This window comes from Hippocampus comes, unplaced genomic scaffold (assembly GCF_001891065.2).
Source record: "Hippocampus comes isolate QL1 unplaced genomic scaffold, H_comes_QL1_v1.1 scaffold241, whole genome shotgun sequence".
Lineage (NCBI taxonomy): Eukaryota > Metazoa > Chordata > Actinopteri > Syngnathiformes > Syngnathidae > Hippocampus > Hippocampus comes.
Genome location: NW_017804969.1, coordinates 324,086 through 351,846, shown reverse-complemented (window position 1 = coordinate 351,846; position 27,761 = coordinate 324,086). Strand labels below are relative to the sequence as shown.

Below are 27,761 nucleotides of genomic sequence, written 5' to 3'. Positions count from 1 at the left end.
GTGCGGAATTCATTGGTGATCTGGGCACACCTACTGATTGCGCTCGCTATTGCCCCGTGGTGTTGCCACATTGCATTACACAACGCAAAACTGTTCGAATAACCCCCAAATTTGCGATTAAAAAAAAAAAAAGACACAATAACCTACCACAAAAAAATGGAGCTTGCAGAAAAAAAATTACACATAATAAAAAAAAAAAAAAGAGAAACAACAGCGGCATTACCAGACTCTGCTTATTTTTCAGTGACTTTTACACAGCCCCAGTTCAGTTTCTTTCAAACAAAATTGTCATCCTGTGGTTCTTTTTCAGGCATTTTCACGGCTGCCGTGTTGTTTCTTGGACAGAAATTTTCTCTGTGCTTCTTTTTCAGACTTGGCTGCCCCGCACACTCTGCCAACTTCGTACAAAAAGATGACATTGTATTCAAGTCATAATCACTTTATTCATGGAATTTTTGTTAAAAAAAATGTATTGCTTCACAAACGACTTAATACACAGTACATGAATTGCAGTCTCAACAAATGAGCACTTCTTTGTTGGCTTTATCAGTCTGGGTGCCAAGTCAAATGTATAAAGTAACTTTACAAAAAAAAAAAAAAAATGCTGTGCATTTGGTCAGTGCCTTCATTGAGAGCTGGTCCCAATTCTTCAAAATGGAGGGAGGAAATAGTAGTTATTATACACTTATACAAAAAAAAAAAAAAAGATATAGACATTACATACAATGGTTGGGAATATTGTAACGATACATTGATCCTGCAATTTTTCTATGGTACATATTGATACAGGATGTGATGATTCATCAGCAGCACAATTTAGCTTGGTATAAACAATTTAAATGAAGACAGGAAATCAAACAGTTTGATTTTCAAACATTAAAAAAAAAAATAATAAATGAAGCGACGATGGTGCGTCGGCGCCCCTCTAAATATTGCACAAATACTCAAGTGGTGATTTGTACTGGCCGTCTCTGATCCGCGTTCACAGAAAAACATACACAAGCACAGAAACACGCAACAAAGAGGGGTGGGTTTGAATAACTCGCATTTAAATGACAAGGAGAATGTCGACCAACCGACACAGTCCAAGTTTTTTAGTTTGCAACTATTTTCCTTGAAAATAAACTTCTTGATCTCTTCTTGGAACAACAACAAATATGGCGTTTCTTTGTTTTTCTACCCCAAAAAAAAAAAAAAAAAAAAACATGACTATTATCCAAGCAATATGCCTGTTAAAATAGTAAAAAAAAAAAAAAGTCACCTTTGTTGTCTGGAACAACACCTAAGACTGTTTTGTAGGGAAAACAATGTCTTTCCTTTTCTTCCCCCACCCAAAAAAAAACAACACTTGGAGTTTTTTAGGGGAAAAAAGTACGACTTATTCTTCAAAGATATGATTTATTAGACATTAGCTTTTTTTCCATAAAAAAGTGACTTTTTAATTTTGCCGCAAAACAACTTTCCCCAAAACGACAAATTTGACCTTTCTCATGTATGACTGCAAATTTGGGGGGAGAAAAAAAAATTGCTGCTTTTCAGAAAAAAACAGCAAAGTTTCTTTTTTTTGGGAGGGAGTGAAAACAGTGCAACAATGTAGTGTTGCTATGGAAACCACTGTACAGTTTACAGATTAGGGAGAGCGGATTCTTGATAAAAACCAGCGGGAAATTACTGCTTACATCCCTTATGTGAATACAATATAATACATTAAAATCGTGTGATGACTGTAACAGTAATAGGCGACGAACTTAGTATTTTTTTTCTTTTTCTTTTACATTGCTTGCAGCTGTACAGGAATTGTTAAAAAAAAAAAAAAGAAAAGAAAGAAAAGAGGTTTAACATACTACACCAATATGACTTGCAGCTTCTGTCCAGCAGCTGACTTTGAGGCAACATCAATGTTCTCTCCTCGCTGGGACAACGTTGTGCTAAGTGACAAATGCTACATTTGCTAACGCTGTCAAACAGATTGCTACCGTTGGAGCGTCCATAATCCTTCAGTGGGTGGTTCTTGATTGTTTTTTTTTGTTTGTTGTTGTTTTTTTGGGCAAGAAAAGCTCATATCAGAGTTGTTCGTGATGGCGACGGGAAATATGGAGACAGTGTTACCTCTCTTCAAGGAATAGTTTTAGCAAGATTAAGTTGTTTGTTTTTTGTTTTCTCTTTTTCACATCTGCCTTTTCGCTTCATCTCCCATCTCCGGAAAGGCTAATAGGCTAACAAGAGCTGTTTGCAGTTAGCATCAAATCGGTTATTAAGGGCAACAGGAAATATGTGTGTGTCCTTCAGGAAGTGTTTTAGATTTTTTTGCCAACCATTTGAACACGGCTAGTCCGACAACACTTTTTTTTCCATGTCTGTCAGCAATTGTTTTTAGATGTTTTGCTATCTGTTTAGATGCAGCTATTTCATTTGTTTCAAATCGGTCATGACACTACATTGCTTGTCTCCCGATAAGCTAATACAAGAGCTGCTAGCCGTTGGCGTCAAATGGATTGTAAAGGAAGGCGGGAAATATGGAGACTGATGTTACGATGACGTTTTGCTAAATTATTGGATACAGCTAGCGATAGTATTTTGTCTCATCATTGGCAAATATAAGGTTGTACTTCATGGCAAATTTGACAAAGGGAACTATGGAGGCATGTCCCTTTTTCAGGTAGTGTTGAAGACCTTTCGCTAACCGTTTGGACGCAGCCGGCTAGATATTTTTCCATGTTTGTCTTTTCGCTTCATTTTCTCGCAAATAGCTCATGTAAGATCTGTTTGCGGTGAGTGCCAAATTTGTTGTGAAGTGTGATGGGAAACGTGGACACAACTAATTCAGGGAGCATTTTGAATATTTGGCTAACTGTTTAGACACAGTAGAATAACATATTTATAAGTTGGTCGTTTCATCCCCCCATCTCATGATGAGCAAATATAATAGCGTGACAGCAAAATAATTAGCAACAAATTCGTTGTAACAGCCGACTATAGACACACGTTGGAAGTAACGCTAACCAATAAGATGCAGGTAGAACAAATACTTTTCTTTTTTTATCTCCAATGTTGGTCTTTTCACTTCATCTCCCATCTAGGAAGTGTCCGTGGTCATTAGCATTGAATATGTAAACGGTGAGGGGAAATCTGGAGACAGATACCTGTTTCAGGGTTTCGCTAACCGTTTGTACGCAACCAGCTAGCCTTTTTCCAAGTCTGTCGTTTAGCTTCATCTTCCGCCGTCCTGACTTTGATTGCGCTGGCGAACGCAACCGTCACAATTGGCGGAGGAATGCGGTGAATTTCCTGCTGGCTCTCAGGGGGGGACAGGGATTGTTTTTCCTGTTGCTTGGAGCCAATTTGTTTTTCTTTTCCTCTTGCCCTCTTTAACTTCCTGTCTGGAAGCAGCACTTTAAAGGGCGACCGCAGAGGTGAGCGTCACACGCCATCCATTAGACACCGCCGCCGGCCGACAATACAAACAGCGCGATTGCATCAATTCCAGGCTTGTATGTCAAATATGATGAGTTTTAATTGTTAGGAAAAAAAAGTGGCGATGGTGGGCTAGGGGGCTTCATGGGGAAAAAAATGAAATAAACTAAACCCATAACTAACTTTAAGAGGGGCAGGCAATTCTGTCTCTGCTGGCGGTAGTGGTGGTCTGCTCACCCTAATCTCACGCCATGCTGCTGGTGGGGGTGCTCTGGGTGCTTCCGATGCTCGCATTAGCGCTGCTATTTTCCGAGGCGGAAGGGTTCGATGACATGGGCTGCTGCTTGGCTCCTGAGCAGGGACAGCCGGAAGATAGGGAAGAGGCCATGTCCAATCCGGTCGGGTAGCCTGAATCAAGCATAGCGACACACTTTTGTTTTTGTTAACAAAGTACACAGACAAAGACGAACCACAACTTCATCTCAACACACTGAACAGCAAAAGTGAGAATCAACCACCAAGACGGTCCCAAAAAGCAAGCAAGTCGCGGCAAGCTCTAAGCAAGCAACATGCTTCGGCTGGCTGCTCCTAAGTCATCGCCTCCGTGGCGGCGAATAAGCTACCGGTACGTTTTCACAAAGGGATGACGAGGAAAAACAGGGAACCCATGCTAGTTCCTAAAATAACCAAAGATTGGCACGGCGAGCATGTTTCACACTGGAATCAAATGCTTGGGGTTATCAAGTCCACTTTTCACAGAGGTCAGGCTGGAACCGCGCTAAAGTGGAGACATCATTTTGTAAAAATTCTATGGGTTCTTTTTGTGTTTTTTTTTTTGAAAAACAACTCGAATGGAATGAAAAACAACCCTACACAGCCACAAAAAAAGGTACAGGTTGATTGTGTGTTGCTTGCTCACCCATAGGTGAATCAAACTTATTTATGAAAGCACGTAGTTGAATTGTGACGCTGATGAAACAGTGGCCCACCTGTTTTAATTTTGATGAACCACAGCGCACCAATTAGTAAGACTCCTATCAGGAAGCCTCCAAAGGCGATGCCCAAGATTGCGGGGAGGCTAAAATCAAAGCAGGGAGTGTCTGAAACATACACAAGAAAGAAAGAAAGAAAAAAAAAAAAAACATGATGCAACCTTCATTGTCAACGACAGCACTGAAAACTTTTCCGAACGTCTTCAGCTCTATTGGTACACACACACACACACACACTCGTCGACGATGTTGACAGTCACAGTGAACACCCTGGAGGCAAAATGTGGCAAACATGATGTCGGGCCGCCGTGGTGAGTTTTACTCCAGCTGCTTCAATGCAGCTCCATGGATTCACACAACTGAAGAATCCAAAATTGGAAACGTCAGACTGAATTAGCTATGGCACAACATGGATTCAATTTTGCCGTTAAAAGGGGTGTTTAAGGACACAAAATGTCTTTTTGTACAAAAAAATGGATCCAATTTTTTTGTGACAACGTGTTTTGAAAACGGAACCATCATTTTTGACTAAAATAATTATGCAAATATGACTCGGTTATGCAATAGGAAGACAAAACGCTTGTAGTACTTGACGATCTGGCCGGAAAAGGATCTTTTTGAGAAAAGGCGACATCTCTTGGGAATGCTCCTCACAACCACATTGCTGAACGTTTGTGCTTGAGTTAGCAAAATAAATAAATTGAATTAATAAATAAAAATCATCAATAAATATATATATAAATAAATAATAAAATCATCAAGGAAAAAGCCACAATCGGCTGTTGACGGCAACAGTGACTTCTTGTGGATGCTCGGTGTTACTGCACCCAGAGAGACGAGTCAGGTGATGGGAAATACCAAATTGGGCCAGAGTGACATCAATCGTCCGTAAATTGGCGGTTGCGTGAGTCGGTGTGCTTTGACGGCAAAGCTGAACAAACAGCAGCAGGAAGCAGGAGCAGGTGGAAAAGGATGACGTGACAGCAGGCCAGAACTGTGATGCTAACCTCCCAATATCTGCTGGGGTTTTCTGCTTTTTTTGTGACCAAAACAATGCATAAGACTGCTTTTTTTTCTTCTTTTTTTATGGAAAACAACAAATATAGTTTTGTTTTGATTTTGACTTTTTGGCATTTTTCCCAAATCTACAAGTACCACTTTTTAATTTAATTCTTTTTTTTAAGTTAAAAAAAAATTCTGAAAAACACAAAAATCACGTCAAAAAAAAGAAGAAAAAAGAAGAAAAATCCCCACGCTATTTTATGAGCATGTTTTCTATATATTATAGTCATTTTTAAATTTTTGTATTTGCTATTGTACAACAGCAAATACATTAAGTTTCATGATTAAGGCATTCACTATGCACAATATACCAATGTTATGGAATTGTGTGATTTTGAAAAATATGCACAAACTTTTTTTTTTTCCCACTACATCCTTGTGAAACCACTGTGCTCTTACATATGCCCCGATGGAAAGAAGACCAAGTAGGAAGAGGCCCCAAAACTGCAGATTTCCCTCCTTTTAATCAGCCGGCACTTCCTCGGATGATTCCAACCGATGGAATCATCGAAGTGTTTCTGCGCGCTTTGAGTAATGGCCGTCCGATGGGCCGACAATAGCTGGAGGCCCAGCGCCCGTGTTTGGACAGCGGCGGAGTCAAAACCCCCCCGTGGAAAACACAAAGGGCTCCAGGTCGCCTCCCCTGAGAGTCGTTACTTGTGATTGTAGTCACAAGGTCAGGCTGCAGTCCTTCCTAGAGGACGAGCCCCCCCGCGCTCTCCCCATCTCGGCGCTGCACCCACTTGCACGGCGGCATCCTGAGTTCACTGCTATGACGAGTTTCTGGTGCATGCAAAGAAACAATAGGCACTCAAACTACATCGAGGACACAGAGTGAGAAGACTAGCGGCCATTTGGAGAGTCGACGACCCCTTCAGTTCTGTGTCATCTTTGCGCATAACGTTTTACTGGTAGTGTTTCTGCAACTCGTTCATGTTTTAAATACAGAAAAGTTGGGATGAAATAATTAATGTGAAAATGATTTAAAATTGTAAAAAAAAAAAGCTAAAATAAAATGACTAATATTTGATCCACTTGGGAAAAAAAAAACATGTAAATGTCCAAATGAAAGGGAACAAATTGAAATACCATAAAAAAAATCTTTTAAAAAACCCCAAAACAACTAAATAAAAAAAAAAATCATAAAAAATGGAATGGACAAAAAAATAAGATGATTAAAGGCTTCTCCAATTGATATTATTATCATCATTATTAAATAATAATAACAACAACCTGTTCGTGGTACTGATTGCTCCGCAGCAGTACCACAAAAATAAACTTTTTTTTATATTGTTTTGAACATGTAATTAGAAAATAAATATTACAAATACAAGATTTATTTTCAAGCAAAATTAGTATCGTTCAAAACGAAATTAAAAAAAAAAAAACTATAATGGAGAAATGCAGAGAAGTGTGGAAAGACCCAGGGAGAAGTTGCACTATTCCCCGAACATAAACACACTTGGTTGGCCACACGTCTCCCGGAACGTCAGCTAACACGAAACGTCATCTATAATCGTGTGTAATGAAAGCAGCGAGTAGAACAAATGTTGGAGATTAAGCTGAACTCACTGAGTGTTTTTTGACAAGGCTGGGTGACCTCCAAGTTCCTTTTCACTCGTCCTCCATCGCCACATTTCTGGTGAGCAGCAAAAGAAAAAGAAGCTGACCGGGTTGCTCCGTGTTTGGGTCTCTAATGAGCCCTAATCCTGCAACGCCATCCTCCAGGTTCGTCATTGATTTATCACATCAGGGTGTGCTGTGATACATTTCGCGCTAGAGATTTAATGAGCTGTCACGTACTTTGCCTTGCATGTGGTTTCAAAAAGTCTAGCGCCTTTTGAGTCGTTACCTCGCTGTAGCACAGTTTGACGGAACATTCCAGGTCCCAAGTGGTGGAGCTCAGCTCCTGTAGCTGATCCAAGGAGAAGCTCAGCCGCGTGCTGTTGGGGCATAAATTCGAGGAACAGAACTCCGGTATGAAGCGCAGCTCCTGTACGATGGGGCAGGAGCCCTTGGAGCGCACCAAGCAGCTCATCACTTTGATGGTCAGGACAATGTCGCCCAGGGCGTGGCCCGAAATCTGACAAAATATCAACGACACAAAAGATCCTTATGACATTCAAGAGGGGAGCAATTGCATCATTCGCTTAGTTCAGTTCATCACATAGGCTCCTTCAAATTAGCCCGTGAGATGAACCGTGCGCGTCATTGCTGACGCTCAGAATATGACTTCCAGATGCATACGAGTCAACTTGATTTTGAAAGTTTGACATATACACCAAATGGAGCCCGATGGAAATCATATGTGTCTGGAAAACTCCACCTTGGAATTCAAAGGGTCACACCTCATCGGCAGGTGCGCGAGTTTTCACGGGTTACGAAGATGCGTGTATCAGAAGCCTAGACGCGAGAACCACCGCGCCTTCAACGTGTGCAAGAAAAGCGCGCAAGGAATTGACCTCAGTGCGCTCTTCTGGGTGCCATTGTCGCTCTTAATTTCAACCTACAACTTTATTCAGACTGTTTGGGACGTGTAGTTGGTATTCCTACCTCAGCATAGATTTTCTTGTCGCACTGCACCTTGCTATTGGGGTCCAGGGGTGAACGGTAATCAGGCGATGTGTAGAGTTGCATTAGAAAAGGCATCTGATGAGGCTCAGCCGTGGTTGATAGCACGGCTTCCGTTACGGTTTCTGTCACTGAGGCACAGGGACAGCATCGTGTGACAACCAATTCATGGACAGTACCAAATGTTGCTAGTTTCCAATTTTGTGTGTGTGTGTGTGTGTGTGTGTGTGTGTGTGTGTTGTTTTGGGGGGGGGGGTTTACAATCAAGAAATGATAATGTGAGTCACAGTACATATTAGCTAGCTACATGTCAAACTAAAGCAGTGAGAAAACTCAACATGCTAGCTAACTACCCAAATAATCTAGCTATCTAAGTAGTGGGCACATTAGTCAATTAGTTTGTTGGTTGGTTGGTTGGTTTTTCTGTTGCTTCATTTACTGATCTAGCAAGTGAGCGAGTTGGTTGATTCAGTAGCCTGACGGGTCGGTTATTCATTACTGCCTTTAGCGTATTAATCAGTTAGCTAGGTAGCTGGCTAGCTTGTTGGCTAATGCCTTTGTTTATTTATCTTTTAAGTTCTATTTGAAGTCAGTAAAGCGCGCCGTTGTAAAGGTTTACAACGGTGACTTCCACATGGGAGAACGTGGCCCCATCTGAATTGAGATCCATTAGAGTGGAGGCAACCATATTTTCCTTACCCGCTGGGCGGTCTCGACCAAGCACCAGCAACAACTGGGAGCCCTCGGGCCTCATTTCCGTGTAGCTGGTGAAAGTGTCCGCTTTAAAATAATCCAGAGCCTCCCTCTGCACGTCCTTGGCCTGGTCGCTGCTTAGCTTAAACGTGGGCTTCATTCTGTGGGCCATGGCAGGCAGCACAATCTCATTGTTGGACTGGAGAGGTGTGGAGGCAGGCACAGTGAATTAGTCATGACGCTGGCAGAGGCAGCGTAAATAATGCAAGGGGGCGAGACCTACGCAGAACTTGCTGTGCTGTAGGTCGAGGAAGGTCCACGTGGTGCCCTGAGGACCCCTCAGGAACACGCTGGACTTCTTTGTGTCCACGCGAACTGACACGTTGCTGAAACGCCAAAAGCAAAAGATTGAAGAGATTTACGCCACGGGAGGCGCAGAGGAATATGTTATTTCGCCGCCTACCGAATGTTGGCATCCTCGGGGATGTTGATGATATGAAGCTCCGGTGTGTCGTCATCGTTGTTGGCGGTGGGGCCGCGTAGCGGCTGTTTCTCCGGCTCCGGCGGCGGGGAGCATGACTTGAATGAAGACGTCAGGGGCGCGGCGTCAATCTTCATGAAGTGCTTCTCTGACGGATCCTCGCTGTGAAGCACGCATTCCCGAGAACCGCCTTTTGTTCCTGCACAAGTACGGTACCTTCTTTTGAAATTTATGCGCGCTTATTGACATGTCGACAACCTAAAACATGCACTGCTTGTACGATCCTTGATGCGATACAAGAAAGACAAGAATGCTCACTTGTTGACTGACGGCCAGAGGGTTATTCTTTTATCATCTATTTGGTTTGCTTGCATATAAGAATCAGCTCAAGTCGAGATGTGTAGGAACTCAAGGGAGTATATTAACCCTGCTGTGTCACAGAAATGACTTTAATCTAACAAAAGTATGAAAAATAATAAATTGATTGCATATCAGACATTGCTTTTGAAATTCGGTTCCAACAGAACAATTTTTAAAAACAAATTCGTGAAACAGGCCTGGACAAAAATGATGGGACCTTAACTTCATATTTTGTTGTACAACCTTTTAAGGCAATCACCGCAATCAAATGAGTTTTGGAACTTTTTGCATGGAGTGCATGTATGAAAATCTCTTTTTTTTTTGTTGTTTTTGCAAACTCAATTGTACACCGGGCACATATTAAACAGTTTTTTGTTTTTTTTTACAGCAAACTCAGTCTCGAGGAGGAGAGAGTGTCAGCTACTACAAAGATTGCAATAATCACTTACATCTCCTTTAATATTCAGTCAGACTGTCTAGGAACGGAGGCATCAGGAATTTTAATGCGCCCGGCTGCTTAATATGTATTTTCCTGTTGTTACCATGCATGGCGTGAATTTCAAATCTCTTTCCCGCTCTCTCTGGGGGAACCTGAATTTTCTTCTCTACCCACCATTCAGATGCACACCCACACACAAGACAGCAATAAGACCAACCCCCCCACGGGACATGCACGGGACATTGAACATTAGAAACCTATCCCTGCTGTTTGAATTTCCCAACTCCTTATTCAATATAAAAAAAATCACAGTTTATAGCCAGGGAAAAGTTCACATTATTGAGATAGTATTTTTCTGGACAAAAAAAAAAAACACTTTATAGCCAAGGAAAAGTTCACATTATTGAGACAGTATTTTTCTGGAATGCCTCAAATCTTTCATATGACAGACCAGACCCACCTCTGATCCATTTACCATCCCATCCCAAAAGCTGGGCATAAATCTCAAACACTTTTTTTCCTCATTGTCCGAACCTTAATATGAGTTTATGAAGAACGCACAACAGTTTAAACTAGGGTCCATCAATGGAAAGCTAAGAATGTTACAATGGGTCTTACCTGAAATACCATCAAAAGTTGAGTAGGTTAAAAAATATATAAAAGCAGCTCAGGTTCAAATAAGTGAATGGTAAATCCCTCAAAAGTTGAAGAGATTACAACGCCCACAATTGGAGCCGTTTCAAAAGAGATCGCTGTAAAACTTCAAAAGCTCAGACAAGATGGCTGTAAAAAAGAAAAAAAAAACGTGCAGGTTGAAACCAGGGGAACACCTAAACCCCGAAAAGTTAAAATAAGACGACTGTTAGTTGCGGAGAATAAAATAAGATATGGCAGAATGAATCTTTTTCTCCCGAGAGATGTTTTCACACACAAAATTTTTAGCAAGGGATATTGACAGTACGAACGACTGCACGAATCACCAAACTGAAGGCTCGTATTTAGCGGCATGTTTAAATCCAGGTGGGGACTCATGGAACATGATCCCCACACATAAACACCAATGTAATGGAGGGGGCGTGGGGGGAATGAAAGTGGATGAAAAAGCAGCCGCCAGCATCCCCAGCATCCACCTTGATCCGTGTCGGAGCTTTTCTGTGGCTCAGGGCGCCTTAAGGAGGATTTGTTGGCGAAATGATTGTGTTCACATGGGCGAGGGCAACCCAGTTCTTTGCGCTTTTTATTCACCTCGCTGTCACGGGAAACCGACACGTACTAGTAGCAATGGCGTCCTCACCTTCGGTGGCTATGGAGGACAGCCCTTTAAGATTTTCCACCGTGGTGAAGGACGTGACACCGCCGAACTTGCGGGTGGCCCACTTCACCAGCTCCCCGTCGGCGCTGGGGAAGTCGACGACGTGGATGTTGCTGCTGCGATTCTCGTTGGTGTACAGGACCAGTGTCGAAGCGTTACTTTTCTGTGGAGTGGATATGAGATGAGAAGAAACATTGGCCGTTTCCGGCGCTTATCCGCGAGCCGAATCGAATCAGTGAGTCAATGTGAATGAAATATGCGCAAATCGCATTCAGTCACTCCTGAGTGAAATTCATGAATTGAGTCTCCCATCATTGCCAAATGCAACAAATATGACAGGACTCTTGAAATTCCAAGTGCTCGAGAGACCAGATTAAAGAGCACAGCAGCCCCCGCCCCCCCGGATTTTATTTTTGACCGACGCAATCAAAATCCCTTTTCTGGAAATCTTCTCGAGTCTCACCGATGGGTTCCTCAGTTCCTCTGCCCACTCATTATTACGGAATGATCACGTCATGAAAATCCTGCCGTGCTTTGATTGAGAAAGAAAACAATAGCGAGAATGCTGAGGTCATAGTTGAAAGCCAAAGAACGGGCAGCGCAGTGTCACCATTGTTTCTGTGTCTATTTGCCTCCAGCATTCCCAGACTTTTTTTTTCCGCGTTAAACATGTTTGTCTGCCTCTCTCTCTGTCTCTCGCTCTCTCTCGTTCACTCATTCACTTATTCCTCGCCTCCGCCCAGCTCTCCTTCGCGTCTATTCTCCCCTTAGAAAAGAAATGTTTATTATGGTTAAGCGTCCGCGGGCCCTGTTGCACAACCCCCTTTGGAGCCAAGGTCTTTCCTTCGCTTCCTGACTGGGGCCAGGAAATGGGACCTTTTTTAGCTTTGTGCGTCACCGTAGTCGGCTGGAATCTGGCTCCATACAAGGTATAAATACATACGTCCACGCCGAGGACGAGACACTGCCGCTTCCGCGTCTGACCCGATTGGGGGAAATAACGGACTCGCTTTCTACATGAGAGTGGCTGCGTATGTGTGAACATGTATGTAAGAAAGATCCACGCAATAAATAATAAATGTTACCTATTAATAAATAAATACCCCGTTGACCCCTATAAAAGGTTCACATTTCCAAGTCCCGATTTCACGTCATTCATTTTCCATTTGCCTATTTTGCTTACGTCAATAAGTGTTCATACTGTATTATACATCGTCGTTGGCGGCCATTTTATTGCAAATGGTTACAACGAACTACCGTTGTAACGTACAGATTTGTTATGTCCCTTGAGATACGTTGTAATGAGGTTGGACTGTACTATTAAAACATAATTGTAGCCCCTGTATGATGAACGGCATCTGTTAAGCCTCTTTTTTGTTTGTTTGTTTGTTTTTGGGATTGGGCACAGAAAGAGCACAAGTGATAACTCGGTCAGCATTTGATCCTGAAAGATGGAAAAATGCTGACGCTCCCTAATGACTTTGCTTTTTGGGGCTTTTGTGTCAGCGAAAGTCACAGAGGTCGGACGTACACTCGCACGCAGCGGCTTATTCGAGCGAGGCACACAGAAAAAGAAAGAGCGTTGAAAGGTGAGGAATTCTGCAGGGAGTCATCGGTTCTTGTATGACCGTTTCACTGATGCAGGCACCAAAAATAGTACGTACGACGGGAAATCGACCAAAAATAAAAAAATGGGGAACTCCAGTCATGCTGGAATTTGAAAGTAGTGAATGTTTTTCAAAAATGACACAGCCTTAGATTGGAAATGGTGTGGCGCACTATCGTCAAGATGTGCGTTGCACTGAAGGATCTCAAGGGGAGTCTTCACGTGAATATGCGATTTTTTTTTTTTCAATTTAGATGTTTTTTTGTCATAAATTGCAAAGGTAGTTGGTGTAATTTATCTTTTTTTTTCTGGCGTCACATATTTTTATTGTCATACTGTTTTCAGCCGAGCCCGTGAGGGAGTCTCAACTTCATTTTTTTGGTAGAGTTAATTTTCCAAATAAAATGGTAACCTTCTCAAAGAATGTATTTTCACAATTCTTTGTCCTAATAATACTTTGCATCATGCCCAGCTACAAAAAGTACAGCGCGACATATTCAGCTCGCTGAAATGTGTGCGTGCATTCGCCAATCGCTGTGACCGAAGTTCGCTGATTATGTCCCAGCGTTGGCAGTGAGGGTGACCCGAAGCCAATCTGTCACAGACGTCACGTGACGCATGTCCTCTGATTGCAGAGCAGCTGCTGTTTTCCCTGACACTGCACTTAAACACTATTATCCCCCCAGTGATGCATCTCATCCCTCAAAGCAAAACAAACATTTGAACTAAACATCCTCCTGTCCTGGGGAAACGCTGTGCAGACCCTCCGTCAGCCATGATAACAGTCTTGCTATCACTCGACTGTCAGCATATCTAATCGACATGTCATTTCTTCCAGCATACACAACTGTTCTCAATATCGAGCTGCTGGTGTCATGTAAAAAAAAATAAACAAATAAAGGTAACATATTGAACTTCCACCAGTTGCGGGAATATTTTCTACATTTCAATCATGATTTATCTTCCACGCACTTGCTTTAATTGGGATTTTTCACGTTTTTTTTTTTAATGGGTTTTGACTGGTTTCCTGGCCCATCTGTTCATTGTAACGCATTATCCAAAGTTTGTTGGCCCGCGAAGCAGCTCCAAGTCCCTGTGCTGTCGTGTAAACTGTTGTTAGATTCCTCCACTATTGCACACACGGCACTTTTCTTTTGTGGGCTTCGTCTGCACCGGTAAACGTTTCAACGTTGATTGACAAATGTGCTTTTTGTCGACTCGCATCCTGCTACTGGTGTCGGTCCCTATCAATGACACAGCCTGGATAGCAGGATTTAGATTGGAAGCTCTTGTCGTTGCATCAACATGAGTAATCAACGACTGTTTTAAACAGGCTTGGGAGGACAGTTTGTTTAGAGTTATAGTCCAAAGATGAACGCCAATTACAAGAACTACACTTGTGTCAACACAAACAAAAAGGCCACTCACATAAATGTTGACGTCAGCGTTGATCTTATAGAGACCGTCGGCCATGTCCTGCGACGTGATGATCAGGTTCATGGGTTTGGCGTCGGCCATCTCCAGAGAGAACATTTTGGAATCCTGACAGAAAATTAAAGCGACACGGTTAACATTAATGACAATTAAAAAAAAAAAAATGCCAATGCGCATGTTATTATATCGTCATGAATAATTAAGTCAAGCAGGATGGGTTGAGCAGTGCGTCACTTTTATATGCAAATGTTCCACTGCTTAAGCATAAGAATGAGATAATAACCCGTAATGCTTCTATGAGAGCTTCATAATATGCTGCTAACGGTCCTGTTGCGTGGGAGGTTTGGCAGTAGATGAAAAGGCGGCCTGTGATTAGGGAAAGACGCTCCAGCGGAGCGGCATAAATATTTCCCCCCCGCACTGTCAAAGCGTCCCGGTGAGAGTTACGGAGGAGCCAAGTAATGAGGCTCGCCGAGCGTGCGCGCCGTGTTTGCAAAAACAAAGCACAACCTTGTGAGATGGGGCACCATCTTCTCGGGGATCGATACGATGAATGGAGTGGAAAAGCATACAGAGGTGATGTGATGTTGAAGGACACTCGTGGACAGATTTTCATTCGATGCAAACAAGCGCCTCCCTTTTCCCCCCAAATCAGGAAAAACCAATGACATCAGTTAATAAATGCTATTGTTGAAACGCCGATGTAACTTCTCAAAAGAGTTCACAGTGTGCTCGGTCATGTCGAGGCGCATGCACTAAATCCATGTCGTCATTTTTCTTGGCAGTTTATATAATTATGATTAATGCCGCCGCTCCTATTGCCAGTGATGACAAACTGCAGAAATAATCCACATTTTAATTGTCCTGTGACAATTTGGATACATACGTGTGAGCGTTTCAATGTAAGAGGACTTGCCAGTGACGTTCCTTTAAGTGCGCTAGGGATCCAAATTGTAATCAAGCCATTTCCCTCCTCTCGTATCCTGACAGCCTCGACTCAATTAACAAGACTTCTAATTGGCTCGGAGGAGCGAGACGTTCGTTTGAAGTGTTAAAAATAACTTCCAGCTGCAGTTGAATTTGACTTACACTTCTTAGCCTATTACGTAATCAGCCGAGGGTGTGACAGCCATGCGATGTCAACACGTCTCCGGAACAAGCAGCGTGCCAGTCACTTTCTCGGTGTGTATGCTAACGAGGGAAAATGTGCTTGCTATTTTTAACATCCTTGTACCTTGCAGAAAATGTCAAACGCAAACGAGAACCGGTGAGCTGTGTTATTTTTGCTGCGGCTCAGGTCTGCATAGTTTTGCAAAATTGACAGAACAGCCAAAACAGATGTTTATCCGTTTTATTTTCCTCGGGGGCGAATTATGTCCGGGGTTATTTGTTTGCTCAACTGAAGAACGCTATTAAACAATGAATCCAGTATATCTAAAGGGAAAGTCAGGTCAAAAAAACTATCTATGCGTTGAAACACACTGTTCTGAATAATTAAGTGTATGTGGAATATGAATGAATGCAGAAAAATGCAGCTGTTTTTATCCATGTCTGGGGGCGGCCATTTTGCCACTTGCCGTTGACCGAAGATGACCTCACAGTGCCGAAAGGGCTCAGCTTGCGAATGTCACATGACTAAACCCAGAAAACAGATGACCTGTAATTGGTCATTATCTCAGCCGTTCGGCACTCTGATGTCATGTGGCAAAATGGCCGCCTCCTGAGCTACATAACGGGTGACTTTTTCTGCTTAATTCATATTCCACAAACAACAATATTCATCAGAATGCCAGATTTAGACTCGCGGGGACTCATGGGACATACATTATTATTCGAAAGAAAACTTTTGACTTGGAGTCCCCTCGAAGGAGTTAAAAATAAAACCGCACCATTACGTAAAAAAGAAAAAAAAATGCACGGTAAGTCATTTTCAGTCGACATCAAGTGGCAAAATGTGTTTTTAAATGTGCTAATTATACATGAAAAATAATGATTATCACAGTTATCATAGACAAAATATTTACTTTTTATTGCTGAAAATGGCAAAATTAGTAACGTATCCCTTTCGGTATCATATCTCCACCCCCGAAGCAAAGTTCAGTTGACTGATCTTTCTCTACATAACATCGTCAAGATCGGCTATTATTATGTGGTTCAGGAACTCACTTGGGAAGTTTTTGTAGTCTGAACCACCAGATGGTCGTCGACAGGAACACTAATTGCCATTAAAAGATGATGTCTCTCCATAACGTTAAGATCACATCTAAGACTGCAAGAACTTCTCACTGAGAAATTGTCGAGGTGCCTCTTTCGGCGCTGCCGCTCTGTTAGCAACACGAGTTCAAAGAGTTTAGTGGTGTTTGATGTCCATGCGTGAACAATACTTCCCCCCTGCCCCCCTCCCACCACCACATTGTAATTAGGGAGTCGTCTCTGTGAGGGAATATGTGCCGTTAGACTGGAGTAACTCATGATAAGATTTGTACTTTTGAATCAGCCCTAATGAGCATTTGTGTTTCACACGACCAGTCAAAAGTTTAATCGCACTAGCGAGCATGTCGAAACTTTGGACTGGTGGTGTTCAATTACGCTGTACAAATTGTTGGGAATAAACACAGCACACCAACGTCCCTGCAGTGAGAATATAATGTTCATAGAAACTCATTTAGCTACATTTTTGTTGTTGTTGTTGTTGGAAAGTAAGACTGTTTACTGGGCTGCGTCCAACAGGGAGATGATGTGCAGGTCTAATGTTAAATTAAATTTTCTTTCCGGCTGATTTTGAGCGGGATCCAAGAAGAATAGTGATGAGCCTGGCTGGGCCGAGGAAAATTTGCAGACCGGTGCTGAACAAATTAAGTCCAGGGAGACCTGTGAAACTAATTGTCGACCGGCGTGAACACAGATCCAACAAAAATATATTAAACATTTAAATTATGTGTTCTTTTAAAACAACAAAGAATTGATTTTGGATATTGAAGTACTTTGACGCGGGGACAAACTAAGACGTTCACCAAGTATACAGGCAATGTTTCAAGTACTGTAGCATGTTTCTTCGTGGTTATAAGTTTGTCAATTGTATAGTAAGTAATATCTTCCTATTTTAAATGGTTGCGGCAGTGTAAAAACAAGTTCATCGCTATCATTCATATTTCCTGTTCTGCGGTTACCATGATTGAGGTCATCAAGGTATTTTGTAAATTTTCCCCCCAAAAAAAAGAAGAAGAAAAAAAAAAAGGAAAATGAAATGGACGCCCCTTATCATAACTTTCAACACTGACTCACTTCCTCATTCGTAAAGGATGACTACTGATGCCGTTTCCAGTTATTCTTTTGTTAATCTCCCTGAAAAGAAATTGGCTCCGCTGGTCTCGTGTCAGCCTGATGCCAACGAGCTTGGCTCAACTAGCCCGGGTGGGACATGAGGCAACCTCCTCCCGCCAATTTCTCTCCCGCCTTCGCACCACCACCACCACCATCAAATAAGAAAAAAAATACGAATAAATCTTGCCAAAAGGGTGGGGTGTTAATCATTGTGAAAACAAAGAGATGGAGAAGGAGGTGAAAACGTGGAGGACAATGATGTCCCATCTGACTGAACAGCTTGGCAAGGGATGAAGCCAGTCCGCTTCCTTCGCCAAGGTTGAACTGGTAACAAGTCATTTGTGTCGAGTGTCCATATGCGAGCCTGGGGGAGGCCGACGACGAAGCGACAAGCGGTAATCTCGTGTGGGAAAACCGTTCCAGTGTGGCTCAAACAGGAAAAAGATCAAATTAATCAGTCGCTTCTGTCATTGTACTTTTGTGCTTTTTCATCCGAAAGCTAGCATGGTGCAGATGTAAAATTAAAGGGCTGTACCACTATTCGTTCTTGTGGGGGTTGGGGGGGCACGTTTGCCTCTCCATCTGCTCGCATGCAGAGTCGTAGGATGACAATACTGCCGTTTTTCAGGCATGAAATGCTGGACAGCAGCAGATGCATCCCACGGGCATCCAAATTCCTTTGTTGCACCCACGCAAAATCCAAGTTGGTTTGTGGCATTTCAGAAGACAACTAGCACTAGCCTGCCTTGCTGCTACCTCGATGAACAACTTGACTGAGTGACTACAACAATGCGCTCGTAATGACGAATATATGAGAAGGGTGGCATTTCAGAAGACAACTAGCACTAGCCTGCCTCGACGAACAACTTGACTGAGTGACTACAACAATACGCTCGTAATGACAAATATATGAGAAGAATGGAAGAAATCGAGAAGCTTCGAAGAGAGCTCTCTCACTCTATATATTATTTCTATGGAAATTAATGTCGGGGGTCTTGGGAGCTTGCTGTGGTATCAGGAGAACTTAAGTAAATTCCAGAAGGGAGGAAAACAAAACAAAAAACTTGACATTTGCTTTTTCGACAAAGACGAAAAAATTGAATCACATCAGTAAATTGTTTTTGGGGGTTTTTTTTGTTGTTGTTTTTTTTGTCAAACTGAGATTCCATTGTGGCCGTATCGCACAGTCGTATATATCAACATGACATGATTAACCATTCCGTTAACATATCAAAATGCGCTTTGTCTCAAACTGCAACAAGACACAGTTTGTCCAGTTCTAAACATTTGCTGACGTGATATTTGGGAATGGCAGATTCCATTAGAGGAGAAGATATGGATATGAAAAATTTATTTCAATGATGCCCCGCACCACATTCATTTAAGGGGAGAAGCAAGCCTTGACAAACTGTCCTGTCCTGTCCTGTCAGCTGAAGATAATCATCAGGCAGCGATGTCGGTCGTGTGACAGAGCGTGGCGCAATGGATATAAATATCAAATAAGCAATGTGTGACATTTTGACACCCGGGCACTGACGATGGGTGCGATTGCTCGCTCAACTTACTGCTGCTGTTATTACGTCTTACGCATTTGCGCTTCCTCCCTGGTCGACATTTGCATCCATGAGCCACGATTAGGAGCAGCTCAACATTCTTACCGTGCCATCAAAGTTGAGCTTGAGGATGTGGACCTCGGCCTTGTCCTGTCCCACAAAGCTGGTCCAGCAGCCAAGTTGCAGCTGCCTCACGTATATCCAGGAATTGCCGCTTACCTCCACGGGATCACACGTCGGATGTGAGGCTGGAAGACAACGCAAAGCGCAAACGGTTGAACAAGGCCTGATTGAAAACAAGGCTCCACAGTATCTACCACGACTTAAATTGTTTGGCCGTGGTAGCGGTTTGTGGGCACATTCTTGTTTAACTGATAAATTGAGTCCAGGTATGTGGATCAGACTCATGGTCCAAAAGGGTTTGAACTCGGTGTAGTTACTGCGGAAGCATCCCCTTCTCTGTACGACCGGCACGGCGCTACTTAAAAATGAATCGTCTGGGATGCGTTTATCAAACGTGTCAGGAAAAGCAGCCGCAGTCATCCATCAATCCACCGGCGCGGGCCGCTGTTTAACCCCGCGGGGGAACCGCGTCTCCGAAGGAGGAATCAATCTGGACGACCTGTCCGGTCACGGATGACACGCGTGAGGGTTAAATGAATGCTGTGACCTGGGCACTGTGCGTCCGCGCTATTACGTTACACAGTCGGTTACGCTGTCAACAGGCTCTACTCTGACCAGCGGCAAGAGTGATAAAATACCCCAGAGAGAACTTCCTGTTTCCTCAAAAACGAAGCGCATGGAACGAAAGCGGCCATCAAGGTCACGTGACTTTTCCACGCCAATCTGGAGCAGTAATTCTTTCCTGACCCGGGTCCCAGGAGAGCGGTAAGACTGTAATTCGTGAACGACTGTACTGCCCGCAAGGTATGGCAAAGCGATGCTGCTCAATCTCTGATTGTTCTTAATGACTACTTCAATCACTCTTATCGAGCAATTGTGTCCATGCTATCGTTTTACCACCAAGAAGGTTTGTGCCACAATGGATGTCCGCTGTGGATGTAGTTCAAGTTCGCATCGCTGCTGGGTTCTTTGACCGCAAACGAGTCAAGAGTGAACCAATAGCACTTTTAATAGATGTCCAAACGCTCACCCGCTTAAAGCTCGCCTTGTCCTAAGTGACTGTAGCAAAGCTTACAAGCTTTGATATGAACTGAAAGCGGCACGAAGGGCCACTTGTGCCCTTCGTGGAACAACTTCACGCCTTCCTGGTTTGTACTGCAGCTTGTCTTTGTCCATCCTCATCACGCCAGGGGTCATGGCTGGCTTCCTGTTATTCTGCCTCTCCGCGTTCATGTCTCGAGCTCAATCGCCATCACGATCATAAAGGCATTTTTTTTTTCCTCTTGTTCGTCTGTGACGGAATCAACTTTCCATGACAGTCACCCCAAGAGGTCTCGCTCATAAATCGTGTTGATTGCAGATTGCATTTGTAAGTGTGTGTGTGTGTGTGTGTGTGTGGGCATGCGACAGATTTTTACAAGGCACCATAGGATGTGAACAGCATTCATTTTGCCCTTGTGACCCAGGAAATGCCAATGGCCTCGCTAAGCGGTTTGCTGGTAAATGAGGTATAGAGGACTATTCCATTCCGTGTCCTCTTTATCCACTTATATCAGCCGCCTCCATTTCCCATTTCATGAGAAGGGACAGCGATACGGACAAGTAAGCGAAACGCTTTGAAGGGTGATTGCGGTATTTTTAAAAACCAGGTCCACAAAGCAGCTGTTAAGTAAACCCACGGGAGATCTGTCTTTAGCGTCGCCGTGGTGATGAAGGGATGCCAAGATCCAGCGATAAACCTTTGTGTTGGCGTCATACTTCTTCCATGCACAAGTTCGAGGAAATGACTCGGTGTGTGGCTTTACAGGAAAAGTATGCGATAACCTTCAGCTCACGACTCAAGAAATCGCTGTTTTCTTTGGAAGATCCAGAAAGAGAGTTGCGCTTCCTCTCAACACAACTTGGTGCAAATTTGTGGCTTTTACGAGAACAGCAAACAATATTTTTAGCTAATGGGGGGGGGGGGGTGTTAATGAGAGATCCAGAGATAAATCTAACAGTGAAAACCTTTGTGCCTTTTCAAGAAGAGTATTATGATGCGGACGGGGAACAAGAGCAGCTCTAAAATCTCCCAGAATCACAATTTTCTCTGCAACATCTCAAGATCAACATTTGTCTTCACGCCATACTTCAAACGAGGAAAAATTTCCATGTCCGAAAAGCTTATTTGCTTCGATGAGAAGACCGTTACCCAATGACAACATTTCTACTCTCTAACTCCTCTTTGAATTACTGTTTGCTGGGCAATATCCAGAGATTAAAATTTAGATTTGTGTTCAATGGCGCACTTGACCTGATGACCTGTTTTGTGGCTTTCACGAGAAAACATACACAATACCTTGAGCAAATGACATTGACTCCACAAGGCAACTCCTCTTGGAACAACAGATTTATGCAAATATCCGAGGGGGGGCTGTGTGCTCATGACAACACTTCTCTCAGGCGCAGGTTAGCGCACGTGACAAGCCGTGTTGCTTTTACCGAACAACATCCTCCCTTCGGCTAACCTCGTTATCTTCACTCTCCAAGCCCTCTCAGAATGACGGTGAGTGCTTCACTCGAGGAGTACAAGTTTGATTGGCACTCGTCTAAAAAGGTCCCTGCCGACTCTTCATTTTATCGGGTGCTATAGGCGGCCGTTGCAAACGTTGCGAAGTAGGGCATCGTGTTGTTTTTTTTTTGTTTTTTTTTTTTAATGTTGTTTGGGGGCAGCACAAACACCAGTGGCTGCTTAGATTCTCCAATAGGTATATACATAAATAATGTTTCGACAACACCTCGCTTGAGCTCCCACTCATTTTCGACACTTCCTGCAACAGCTCACCTCCCACCAGATTTCACAGTGCAACTTCTCCTTGAGCGAGGCTTTCCGTTTGACAGATTTATTCGGGAAAGGATCCCTGCGGAGACAGACTTGCATCTGACAAGATAAAACATCACTGCGTGTCGGCGGCAAAAAAAAAAAAAAAAACAACCACCATTCACGGGAATTCAAACAAATGCCCCCATTGCAACGGTTGCTAGTGTTTTTCACACACATGCCGAACTTAGGTGGCCCCGTGGTGGTGTGAAAATACAAGAGTTGGTTTGCATGCTATATTGGCTGCAAGGCGTCATCGGTTTATCCCGATTTATCATCGACTCCTTCCGATTCTTTCTCAGATCAGCTGAGCCATCCGCAAGCGTCAATGGGCAGTCAAAGCTAAAAACCGAAGCGTAAGACTGCGCAAAAGCCGCAAGGTGCGACATGACTGCTCACACTGTACCTTCACATTGCTGCAGTTCCGTTAGCACGAGCTGTACAGATGCTGGACACATCCTGCACTCTAGACGGCGAACCACGCCCAATAAGACCTGAAATCGGCGACGGTTCAAATGGTGACAGTTCTCACCAGACGTGAAATGAGCCGAGTTTGCATAGCACTGAACGTCATAACCCCAGCAAATGATATTTTTTTTTCCTCGTGGCATGTCCAAAACCATATTGCATGATGTAAAGCGCATACGACACTGGAGTTTGCAAAATATCACATTCATATTTGTATCGCTATCGTATAGCACCAGTGTTCAGTTCAACGTTTGCTTCTTTCACGATGTAAAGACTCGCAGGCCGGCATGATCATCTTCCCTATAATGGACTGTCCACGGGAATCGTATTCCCTCAGAGAGTATTCCTCTCATTTGTTTCCAGGATTAAATGAAAACACTCTTATTATTCTGAAGGCCGAGCCGGGCCTCCTTAAATGAAAGCTCACCGTGCGTGTAGGACCAATATAATTATGCGGAGTGCACTCCAGCTCCACTAAGGGCGACCGGTGACCGTGTTTGGGCGTTCCTGGAGACTTTGAGATGATTTATCTTCTAAGGGAGGGGATCAATGCGGCCCAACACAGAGCTGGCTGGCTGGCTGGCATCCTGTAGTTCTTCCTACTTATTCCCTTTTGTTCCACGGAAGCGGCGAAATCCCTGACAGCAAGTGTCTTGACGTGTTTGCACTGACTTAGCATACACGCGCCACACAACGTGACTAGAATGTGGATATCAGTAGGATGGACACGATTACGCAATATTTTTTGAAAAATCTGTTTTGTTTTGTTTTTTTTAGCAGCACCGTCAAAGCCAGCGATGCATTGCAGGGTGCACTGTATTTGTGAACGATATTATTCTAACTGCTCATAATCCTCCCTTGAGAGTAGCACATTGCTCCACGCTCTGTTAAACATCAACAGGGTCGATTAGAGAAAAAAAAAAGTGAATAAAGTCAACTGAGGGGAGTTTTTATTTTTGTGGGAGAGCAAGGAAAGTGATGAGCCCCGTGTTGGAAATGATGGAGGAGTTCTCCATTAAATCGCAGTTACAGATGACATGCTATTGAAAAGAGCGATTCAGCAATGTTTGGCAATTAATCACGACTGAATTTTAGTGCGCAGCTGGATCAAGATTAGGATGGAAACATTTGTTTTCCCAGACACCACTTTGCTTGTCTGGTTGAATATTATGATAATGCAATATTGGATTGTGATATTTAAAAAAAAAAGTCCTTGTTACAATATAAACCATTCCTCTCATATTTGTGTATTTTCCATGCGACGTTTATTTTTCATCCAATATTTCTCTAGTTTCCATTATTTTGGGATTTCCTAATATGTTTCAAATCAACAACGTGCTTTTTTTTTTCTTTTAATATTTTGCATTAACTTGATGTTTTGTCCTCGGCCACTCCAATTATCAAATCCCTGCCGTATTAAAAGATTAATTGTGCGTCTCCCTCTCATTGTAAGAGGAAAGCGCTTGTGTCTGGAGAAGGAATCACAATGAGGAAGGGGAGGGGCCAAAGTTTCTTGAGTAGTTAGGCGGGAAAAGGCGAGCGTCAAGGCTAAAACACACGCGCGCACACGCGCGCACACAGAGTCCCAGTTACACACAGACAGGCCAACAGGCACAGACAGGCCAACAGGCACACGCGGGCGCGCACAAACACACACACGCATACACCTATTGTCCTTGCGTTTCCGCTGCTGCAGATTGAGGCCTGACCATCCACAGGAAGGTAAACAAGCTCTTATCAGTACTCTGCAGGGGCATGCACTGTCCCTTGGCCTCTCACCCCTGTGCGTGCTACACAACGCCGCATAACCTTCCTGAGCATCTTGCTTCCTCAACCACCTGAAAAGCTATCCATAAAAAACACACACACACACACAACACGGTGATTAGTGGTGTCAAAAGTTTTGACGGCTTCAAAAAGGCGGCGAGCCAAAGGGGGTGCTCCAGCCAGGACGCGTTTGGAACGGAAGCCAGGACGTAATCGGCGAGCCTGGAGACAGCCTGTCTTCACACTCGCGCTGTTTACACCTCGGGGAGCCATTCGTCCGTCGCCTCGTCGTTGTCGGAAGCCGGCGGAACAGCGAGTGCAGCGGTTGGCGTATGGAAGGTCTATGGCTCACTTCCTCTGTGCTCGCTTTATGCCCGTAATGAGACATTCCGAATCCACGCAGGCACGTTTGCTTCGATGCTATCATTTGTCGCGTCGTAAACGTTAACGTATCGCTTTTATGTACACGCTCATAGATACCGTATTCCAGCAATTCACGGCATTCGCAATGTCCCATGTCGGTACCGCGCAGAAAAGCCCTTCTGTAAATGTATTTCCAGCGACTTCGTAGCGCTACCGGCGGCGTATATTTGAAGAGGTGCTTAACTGAGTCTTGGCATCTATTTGAGTGAAGGCCAATACGTGAGGCTTGGTGGTACCCTGCCCCAGGTATCACAAAAGATGGAGTTACATAATCGTCCACCTGCGTGTGGGATGAGCACAAAGACAAAATTAAAAAGTTCCGTGTTAATCAAGCGCGACTGAAAGTGGAGACAAATGCCACCGTGTCTGTTCCCAATCGCTGGAGATTGATGCAGCGACGCAACAACCTACGTGTCATCCGCAACCGGCCAAGAGTCGCTAATTCTTGTTTTTTGTTTCGATATATTTTGGACCGTTTCTTTCCAACGGATATGGATGACTTCCAATTTCGAAAGGAGGAAGCAAGACGAGGGCTATGATATTTAAGTAAAGACGCAAGCCAAGTGGAAACAACAAGGGGAAATGCACGGTGCTTATGAGAAGAGCGAGGTTATCACTCTCGGATAGCTCGTTTAATACTCCCGCAACGCATTACGAGCTAATTAAAATGTTGCAGCAGTTGGGAGTTTGACTTCCAGCGATGAGGAAAAGTTGGAAATGTTAACGACGTCGAGGTTTTCGCTATCAGCAGAATCTTAAAAACGAATTTGTCAGACAGCTTTTAACGCAAACGCTACCAAGGTTGATTGAGTCGAAACAGAACTCGGGTTTTTGGGGGAAAGGGCAAACTTTAAAGTTCAAATTGGCATCATGAGTGAACGTCTGGCAGAAGGAGTCAAGTTTAGGGAGACTGTGGTTTCCACATTTTCGGTCCCGGGAAAAGTGGACGTAGGGGCTAGCAAGAAGCAGAGAATAAAAGACGTCCCGCAGCAGAAAGTGAGGAAAACAAAACGACGTTGACATTTTGTTGATTTTGAAGCATCTGACCGGCAATAAATTGTTTAAATTAGACAACCAAGTAACAACTTTTGTTATCTGCCCATCGGTGAAATGATAATTTACATATACAAAAAGTCGCTGGTTGCTTGCAAAGCAGAAACGTCAGTGAAGTTGCTTAATGTCGTGAGAAAGTCTCTAAATTGCCAGCTGAGGAGCCCTCGCGGCACTTGAACGAGGCATAACAGCAGAGTGATTTGCACTATCGCGTCACAAATGGATATTAACGATGACATCATTCTTTGTACATTTTGACGGACGAATGGCTGAGACGTTTTCTCAGGAATTTTTTTTTTTTTTTTTTACTGGGTGATATGCAAACATGCTTTGGTCTGATTATAAAAATCTCATTCATGTTTTCCTGGGACGTGAATAAAACATTTGTTTCAATGCACTCAGGATTTTCTTATTGCGTCAACATGTGCACACATACACACACACACACATTGTCACACACGGGCTACGAAGATGCGATAGGGATCTCAGGTCTATAAATACAGATTGGGCCACGTTGCACCTGAATCAACAGGATGACGACCCGCCCAAGGCTCGAATCAAGAGGCTAGCAAACACCTCGTTGGGAATGAGTCTGTTCCCAAAGTCTCACGAGGATTTTTTTTTTTTCTAGGATTATTAACAAAAAGGAGGTTCAAAATACAACTTACATGTTTTAGTTAGGAAAGTACTTGGGGGCACTTCAGGTATTTGAACTTTCAAAAGGATCTGCAACTATGTTCTAGAGAAAACTGAAGAGGTAAAATGTCGTGTTGTTATCGAGACTCGAGACACATTTTGAAGGTCTTGGTCTTATCGCAGACTCCAACTTCCAAATGTTTTGAGCTTGTCTTGGTCTCGGACCAGTCAGATTTTCCGTCAAGACCGGCTTCAACGTCATGAATGTGACAATAAGGAGAAGCATTTGGGAAAACAACAAATACCTTCGAATCCACCAAAACACGTCATGACGGCAACCAACGATGTTTTTGGAGAAATGTTTTGAGCTGTCAAATGTATTTAAAACTCAATTTAAATTAAAGATCAAGTGTATTTTAATTCTTCAACCTTGTCATGGTTTTTAAATTAGATTTTTATGGTCTTGGTCTTGTCGCCGTCTCGATTTAGCTCTCGTCTCGGTCTCGACTCTCAAAAGACTTGGTCTTGTCTTGGTCTCTGCGAGTTCTGGTCTCGGGAAAGTCTTGATGGCCACATTTTGTACGGTATTCCTGATGTCATGTTTTTGGAGAAGTCCACAGCCTCGATGCTAAAAGATTGGGGCGAAGCAAATCAGCAATCGGGGTCTGGAGCATTTGTGCCAAGATCTTTTTTTTTTGTGTGTGACTAATCTGTCGGGTTCAATTAAAGCGCTTATGCTCTACCGCATAACGTGATCCTCATTAATTCACATCCCGAGTGAATGATTGAGTGAAATTAAGATAAGACTCAGCCTTGATGACAAATGAGCTCACACCTTCAACTCTTTTCGAGTACTTGAGGTCATTGGTGGGTCAAAGCGGCCCATGACTTTGCACCCTCGCAGATCCATCCAGATGGAGGTACTTCCTTCGAGAGCCGCCGGGTCCACCCGTGGGCACACACGGTCGAGAGATAACGGAGTACATAATGCCCGGTCTTATCGGCGCAGACAGCAGGCATGTTGACATGGGCACAAGTGGTCGCCATGCTGACGAGGCATTTATCTCAACGACGACTAATGAGCCGTTCAGGGCAAACTAACTGCGGAATAAGAGCACTGGGCCAGACATCACAAAGAGGGCCAACGTTTGAATTCTTTTGAATAGTCCTTCATGTTTGTTCTTGTGTGT

General features: G+C 43.5%; 1 protein-coding gene across 2 annotated transcripts in view; it reads right to left on the bottom strand.

The window, feature by feature from the left end:
• Positions 1–423: 423 nt before the first annotated feature.
• The window catches only part of eng (endoglin), a 30,700-nt gene continuing 3,362 nt past the window's right edge, over positions 424–27,761 (bottom strand). Inside the window, exons 1-12 of one of the 2 annotated variants that reach the window (XM_019890587.1) lie at positions 19,339–19,445; positions 17,757–17,759; positions 14,359–14,472; positions 11,307–11,487; positions 9,196–9,412; positions 9,016–9,118; positions 8,739–8,931; positions 8,022–8,170; positions 7,321–7,551; positions 7,041–7,107; positions 4,404–4,514; positions 424–3,822 (exon numbers count right to left, since the gene is read on the bottom strand). In XM_019890587.1, coding sequence (XP_019746146.1) covers positions 3,659–3,822; positions 4,404–4,514; positions 7,041–7,107; positions 7,321–7,551; positions 8,022–8,170; positions 8,739–8,931; positions 9,016–9,118; positions 9,196–9,412; positions 11,307–11,487; positions 14,359–14,463 — 1,521 coding nt within the window. In that variant the 5' untranslated portion in view covers positions 14,464–14,472; positions 17,757–17,759; positions 19,339–19,445 and the 3' untranslated portion in view covers positions 424–3,658. Of the gene's footprint in view, positions 3,823–4,403; positions 4,515–7,040; positions 7,108–7,320; positions 7,552–8,021; positions 8,171–8,738; positions 8,932–9,015; positions 9,119–9,195; positions 9,413–11,306; positions 11,488–14,358; positions 14,473–17,756; positions 17,760–19,338; positions 19,490–27,761 lie in introns of those variants that run through there. The other variant, XM_019890581.1, reaches the window with a different exon arrangement.